Source organism: Triticum dicoccoides, chromosome 3B, assembly GCF_002162155.2.
Source record: "Triticum dicoccoides isolate Atlit2015 ecotype Zavitan chromosome 3B, WEW_v2.0, whole genome shotgun sequence".
Taxonomy (NCBI): domain Eukaryota; kingdom Viridiplantae; phylum Streptophyta; class Magnoliopsida; order Poales; family Poaceae; genus Triticum; species Triticum dicoccoides.
The window spans coordinates 780,869,517-780,876,841 of NC_041385.1; the positions used below are offsets into that span (position 1 = coordinate 780,869,517).

Here is a 7,325-nt window from a genome sequence, read left to right on the forward strand (position 1 = left end):
CCAAAGCCCCCACCCCTCCTCCACTACTCCTGCCTGCCGATTGTCGGGATTAATCGGGGGCTTCCGCAGCAACCAGCGGGTAGTCGTCGTCGGCGGCGGCGGCGGTTTTCTGATTCGCTTGGTAGGCGCTGCCGTCTGACCCTCTTCGTGGCGGCGATGGGCCAGGGCGTCGTCGAGATCCAGCCCCGCGAGCTCCAGTTCACCTGTAAGCGCGCACGCCCGCACGATTTCTCCCCCTCTCTGTAGTTATTCAGTAATTCCGATCCGTCTCGGGCGACGGATTAGTCCAGTCGGCGCTGCGCGTTCGTGCGCGGCCTCTCGCCCCGCTTGCTACGATTCGACTTTCGCGTAACCGCGTCATCCCGCCCGCCGCGGATTCGGCCATTTCGGTGTGTGCCGCGTAATCCGCAACTCGTTCAGTCGATTGGTGGTTCATTCCACTAGTTTTGTGTGTGTGTTCGTTCCCTTGGGATTGATTGGAGCACATGCTTAGTGTCAAGTTCTATCTGGTTTGTTTTGGGTCGCGCTGCGATGTGGAAGATGAGATTGATTTGGAAATTGGTGCGACCGAACAGAAGTAGATGAAATTGGGAGGCAACGGGTTTGTAAACTATCAATTTTATCAGATTAGTTCCACATTTTCCGAGGTTCAGGTACTTGCAGTTTTCGTATCCTGAACCTGAGGGCACAAGGAAAGCAGGAATGGCTGTATTCTTTTTCCAAGTAACATAAATGACGGAGTTCTTTCCTGTAATTTTTATTTTCGGGCTTGGCTTTGTTTTTCTAAAGCTGTTACGCTATTACGGAGTACCATCTTATTAGTTGGTTGCTGCCTTTCGGTTCGATTGGTTACAGACAGGTAGATTTTGTGGTACGAGTGGTTGTAAAGTCTCTCTCTCGGTAGTTGGCAGTTGGCACATACTCGGCCCAGTGCGAGTAGCTTGCTCACTCCACTGAATGTGATGACACAAAGGGGAGCCGTGGCTTACAAAGATTGTAAAGTTAGTAGTCCACTATGCAATGCAGGGTCCGATTCATTCATTGTTGCACCTGTTAATGTCCTGATGCATTGATGCACATGCTACTGATAAAAGGAAGTGGGCCGCTAGTGAAATGGAGAACTCCCAATCAAATTTCTACTATTGGTCTCCTATAAAATCATGAATCATGCAATATACCTTGTTACTAAGTGCATAATCAAGTGGCCTTTAGTTCTTTACTATTTCAGAATGTCTTAAGCTGACACCTGCTCTCAGCATATGAGTCTAGCAGCTACTTGTTGTACTTATTTTGTTCCATACAGTACTGAATTTCTATGCCTGTGCTTGATAATTATGTATACATTGCTAAATGCCAAAAAAAATCTGAGTGAATTTATTTTCAGTATAATATATCAAGTCGCCATTTATCAAGATAAAAATCTGACTTGGGTTTCTCTCTTTTGTTATTGTCAGTTGAGCTGAAGAAGCAGAGTTCATGTTCTGTCCATCTTGTCAACAAATCTGATGAATATGTCGCTTTCAAGGTTTGTCCCTTCTTTTTTCTGATGCTGATTTTGATAGTTTTATTTAATATCCTTATACTGTACTCCCGCATCTTCTGCAAAGGTACATTTCAGATTTCTAGGTATGGGTATGTTATGTACAATGTAGGGAAGACTGGTACATTTATGTAAAATTAGTATAGTAATATTTTTTTTATAACAGAGTAACCATTTCAGATTGGTGTCTAAACACTATCAGTTCTGTTGCTTTTTTATTTGAATTGGTTGATCACGGTTTGAGCATCAGAGGAACTCTAGCATCTGACCACCATTTTGAAATTGCTAGGTTAAGACTACTTCCCCTAAAAGATATTGTGTCCGACCAAATATCGGAGTTATCCTTCCAAGGGCAACATGTGATTTCACAGGTGTGTACACTACTGCTACTGACCTTATTGATACATTATAGTAACAGACAACTTGATTTTTATTGCAAGTAGTACTCTTTAAAGCTGAATTGCTTTGACTCATTCTATATTTATGTAAGTTGGCTCATTCTCAGCCAAGTTGTTTTCTCATCTTCTTTTTTGGTTTGTGGAATGAACTAAGTTGGTGCATTGCCACCTCATTCGTCATTAGCACCAAACTACAAATAAATGAGGAAAAGGGTCATCCCAGAAAAATCATAGCATGAACACTCATGATGGACCAACCCATCTGTTCCTTAAAGCAAACATGCCATAACGCTCTTTCTTCTGAGAGGGTAGAATTATACAATTTTGTTTGTCTCGTATTCAACTATTCAAGACTTGATTCTGTTAGGTTTCTTCTTTTCCATTCCTCTTGATTTTTTTATTGTCTCTTAAATGCAGTTACCATGCAAGCACAGCGTACTGCGCCACCGGACATGCAATTAAAAGACAAATTTTTGGTGCAGACAACAGTTGTTCCTCCTGGTACATCAGATGAGGACCTCATTCCTGCTTTTGTAAGCAACTAAGCATATAGCTGAGAAACTTTACATGCATAATATTCCTTATATGTTACTTGTCCTCATCTTCTTAACTCTTCTCCACAGTTCTCCAAAGAAACCAACGCATATATTGAGGAAAGTAAATTGAGAGTTGTCCTTGTTGATGCATCTCGTCCTGCAGTGGAGCAACTGGTAAATAATGTCCCGAGTACTGATGTGGCAGTTGAGGTTCCCGTGTTAAAAGATACTCTGAATGTTCAGAATGAAGTGCCAGCTATGGAGAAAAAGGTTCCTGCAACCCAGGAGAAAATTTCAGCTGTTGTTCCTAACATACCTTCCCCTGTCAGGGAGTCTCCAATCCTTCAAGAAGTTCCTGTGCTACTGCATGAAGAACCTGCTATTTTGGCAGAATCTCCTCCCCCTCTAAAAGACGAATCTCCTCCCTCTCTAAAACATGATTCTCCTCCCCCTATAAAGGATTCATCTGCAATTACCATTGAACAACTTTCTCCTCTGAAGGAAGAGACTGTAACTTCAAAGGTGTCTCCTCTTGAAGAAACTCTTCCGAAAGAAACTGTCGCTGTAAGTGACCGAGGTTTTTTCAGTGTGCAGAATCATCAATTATCTCATGTAAGTATCCATCCTGTAGTTTTATTTATGCCTATTTTCCCTATGTTTAACTTAATAAGACAAAAAAGAACATAAGGCTTTTAAACATGTTCTGTTACTGTAATGCTGGGTGACAAGATCTTGCACAGCCCCCATGTGGAACCTAGTATGAGACTGGCTAGATTTTGGTAAAAACCTATATGTTTCTAGCTAAATGGTCTAAAGTCTAAATCACTCGGATTTTTTAGTACAGTTGTAGGGGAAAAAATACCGAAAAGAATAGCTGGAATTAGCTTAAATTAGTGGCCACAAATTTGTCTAACTTGGTATTACTTTGGGCAAGTGCTGCCTGTATTGTCTGACCACCTCGCCCTAGCTAGAAAATCCTGTAGGCTTTTGTAAATGGATTTATTCTCCACGTAAATTAAGTTAGAAACAGTTTTGTAGGTTAAGTTTATTATGCATAATGCACTTTAACTATGATATATACCTGGAGATCTCGACACTGCTATAGTCCGGATCTTTTCATTTTCCAGAGACCGAGGTTATTTTAATTGACTTCTTTCTTGTATCGATATGTAACAGGTGACGGAAGATGTTCAGAATCTGAAGTCAAAACTCAACAACCTTGAATCAAAATTGGAAGGGGTAAGTTGACCACCATAAAATGTGTTTGGATCGTTCAAACAAGTTTCTTGATAAGATCCTCATGAGACAGTAGGGCTTATGTTGTCTTATTATCTCAGATTGCTTACATTTCAGAGAATACCCTCTGACGTGAAACAATATTATACTTCTGTTTTGTAGGCTGAAAAGATGATAATAAAACTGAGAGAGGAGAGCAGGACTACAACCCAGGAGCGGGATAGGCTGCAGCAAGAGATGGTATGACTTGTTCACAGAAACATCTGGATTCTTCTTTTTTCTTCATAAGCACCATTGTCCAGGTTCCGCTATTCTGCAATAACAGAACACAACATCCAGTCTCCAGAATATCTTGGTCGTTCAAAACAAAACATTATTTAATGGATTATCAATTGTGCCCTAAAACCTGTAAATCCTTTGCTGCTCTAGGGGTTGGGTTCTAGCCTCTAATTCACAAAGAAGCAGAAAAAACTAAAAGCGCCTTCTTCCAGGCCTTAACCCCCTAATGTCTTACCAGCGGGATAGGCTGCATGTCACAACACAATGTCCCTAATGTCTTACAAATTACCACGAGGGTCATTCATTGCAGTTATGCAAGACACTGCAATGGTCTTTCATGTTAAGGCTTGCACATAAAACAATCCAGGCGGCAGTTCCATGAGTATGTTGTCAGTTTTCAGTATCTATCATGCGTCCTAGATCTGTTTCTTGCAGAAAATAATCTGCTACTCCCTCCGTCCGGAAATACTTGTCATCAAAATGGATGAAAATGGATGTATCTAGAACTAAAATACATCTAGATACATCTATTTCAATGACAAGTATTTCCGGACGGAGTGAGTACTCATGACACATTTATTCGAAAAAACTATAAGTGTTGGTCAAGTAATCTGAAATATCATGTACTCCCTCTGTTCCTAAATACTCCCTCCGTCTGAAAATACTTGTCGAAAAAATGCATAAAAATGGAGGGAGTATAAGTCTTTTTAGAGATTCCAATATGAACTACATACGGAGCAAAATGAGTGATTCTACACTCTAAAATATGTCTATATACATCCGTATGTAGTTCATATTGGAATGTCTAAAAAGACTTATATTTAGGAACGGAGGAGGGAATACGAAACTAGAACAAGCAGTAGCACACTCCGAAAGAGTCTCAGGAAGAAATGTGATTGTTCCTTGTAGAATTCTCTATTTTGTTGAAACATATGGTCACTGTCACTACTGTTTCTCAAGTAGTGTATACATTGTTCATGACTACCTGTTGATCTGCGTCTATTAATTTCTAATAACATTAGGCATTGTCTTGGGCAGGTATTTTTAAAGAAGGGAACCCCAAAGAGTCAACTAGGCTTCCCGTTGCTGTTTGTGGTCTACGTGGCGCTTCTCGGCACGTCCCTCGGCTACCTCTTGCGCCTATGAGTTGGAGTATGTTGGAAATCCAAGCCGCTGGGCGCTTCGGTCTTTCGTCAAGAGTTGAAGGGCAGCTATATACATAAATGTTGCAGGAGCATCCATGTTAGCAGCACCATCGTTGTTATTAATTAGTTGAGCCGGGTTTGAACATACCAGGGTTATTGCCAGTAGCCTGCCTGTATAGAACAGCGTTTACATTATATAGAACCGCCCGAAAAAAGTGCTTGGGTACTCCTGTGGGCTAATTAGCCTTGAGTTTATTCCTCTTGGTGAAACTTTTTGCTTGTTTGGGTTCAGTTTTAGGCTTGTAGCGAGAACAAAACAGCGCAATTTTCTGCATTGTTTACCCTAGTCGGTGTCTGATTTGTGAACTACTCCCTCCGTTTCTAAATATAATCCATGTTAGAGATTTCAATAGGAACTACATACAGATGTATATAGATGTATTTTAAAGTGCAGATTCACTCATTTTGCTCCGTATGTAGTCCATATTGAAACCTCTAAAAGGACTTGTATTTAGAAACGGAGAAGTATGTGTCAACATGGTACAAAGCTTGACAAATTTCATTCAGTCGCCCGAATGACACTAATAGCTAGTACCAGGTAACTAGGTAATATTGCATCAAGCTTTTGTGGCCGCTAGCTCTGCGCTACGGCTATTATTCTGTGACTTATTGTTAAGTTATAGTCCGCTTGTATAAATCCGTTAAATTATGTCATATTTGTTGCCAATGGTCTAGAAACATATATAATGATCTCCAATTTATTAGAGTTTTTTACAAATTCGCTGTGCGGACATGGCACTTGTCCGTAATCCACATTCCCATTTAAAAGCTTGCCGTGCATGTGCAAAGATCTTGAAGGCATACAGGATAGTCAAGACGATTTGAAGTAGTGTTGAGTGACAGCCCCCAAGCGAGTTGTTTAGTGAGCCAATGACTCTAGTGCCTTGTATACATTGAGCGTAACTGAATGAGTTGATTTTCATGTCCTTTTGAGGTGTTCACTGAGTACATTGCTTATTGCGCTTGCGAAAATGGCAAGTTCAAAATTTCCATTGGTTGAAGACCCAACTTGCCAGGACCCAAAGAAGCCAGCAAACCCAGGCCCTCCAGGCCCATGCGGATCCATCTCGGCAGGAGAAACAACAGCTGCTGTGGATGCTACCGCTCAAAAAAGAAAAAGAAAAAAAACTGCTGCTGAATGCTAAACTACAGCTGCACACTCCCTCAACTGAAGCACTATTTCTTCTTCCGATAACAAATCAAAACAAGTCCATGATCATACTAGCAGCTGGAGCAGAGATGAAGAAGAATTTACAGCCCCATGGTGAGGGCAGATAACTAGTGCTAGCCCCATGATCTCCACCGGTCAGTCTCTTCCAAGATCCAACTACTGTTCTCAACTCCCCGCCAACTCCTGCCTTGCATCACCAGTGCAAATTCGGGGTTTTGACTCTTAGAGTCCGATCGCCGGTGGGCGATCAGTTGGACCTGCAGTCGTCATGTTCGTTTCAGATGATCTCATTATGTTTTATATGCCTGATCTTCTCTAATCGACACATGTATCCTCCGAACATCGTGCAGTATGTGCATGTAAAAGCAGAATACCTGTGCAAAATTACGCAAGGCATCTGAATCTAAAGTTCCCATTTAGAGACAGCAACTGCTGTTGGAAAGCTCTTAAGTGCAGTTGTGCTTACAGACTATGTCACACCATTCTTCAGGAACAGCCTGGAGACCCAACAAAGAACTGATTACCTCGCCCCGCTTTATATATAAAGCACGATCCTCACATCCCAGTACAACGCACGCCACCACAACACATGCACACATCCAAGGCATGATACAACGGCGCTGAGCGCGGCAACACCACCCTAGCACTACCACCACGAGAAAATGAAGCCGCATACGACGAACCGTGGGCTCCAAAGCGGCGCCTTCTGGAAGGATACGACACCGGAGCGCCGCCACCGCCCAATCCGAGGATTAGAGTTTCTCCCGGAGCCGCGACGACCCCTTCAAGAAGGGAACGAGCTTCGCCGCCGCCGGTCCGTCCGAAAATAGAGCAGGTTTTTACCCCGGCCAAAACTCACCGCCACCGAACACCACACCCCGGCGACCATGCCGCCCACACGACCATGGCCACCGGGCAGCACCAAGCCACGGTCTCCGCCAGAGAGCACCGCGCAAACAC

General features: G+C 42.6%; 1 protein-coding gene across 2 annotated transcripts; it reads left to right on the forward strand.

The window, feature by feature from the left end:
* Nucleotides 1–6: 6 nt before the first annotated feature.
* LOC119278453 (vesicle-associated protein 1-1-like) lies at nt 7–5,544 on the forward strand. 2 transcript variants are annotated; one of them, XM_037559801.1, is made up of 9 exons: nt 16–205; nt 1,455–1,525; nt 1,830–1,911; nt 2,356–2,471; nt 2,562–2,648; nt 2,718–3,086; nt 3,651–3,713; nt 3,873–3,950; nt 5,028–5,544. In XM_037559801.1, exons 1-9 carry the CDS (start codon nt 157–159, stop codon nt 5,133–5,135), a joined length of 1,023 nt encoding a protein of 340 aa, XP_037415698.1. In that variant the 5' UTR covers nt 16–156; the 3' UTR covers nt 5,136–5,544. The 2 variants fall into 2 exon arrangements, with proteins under 2 accessions (XP_037415699.1, XP_037415698.1); XM_037559802.1 differs by having other exon boundaries at nt 7–205; nt 2,562–3,086.
* Nucleotides 5,545–7,325: the final 1,781 nt, after the last annotated feature.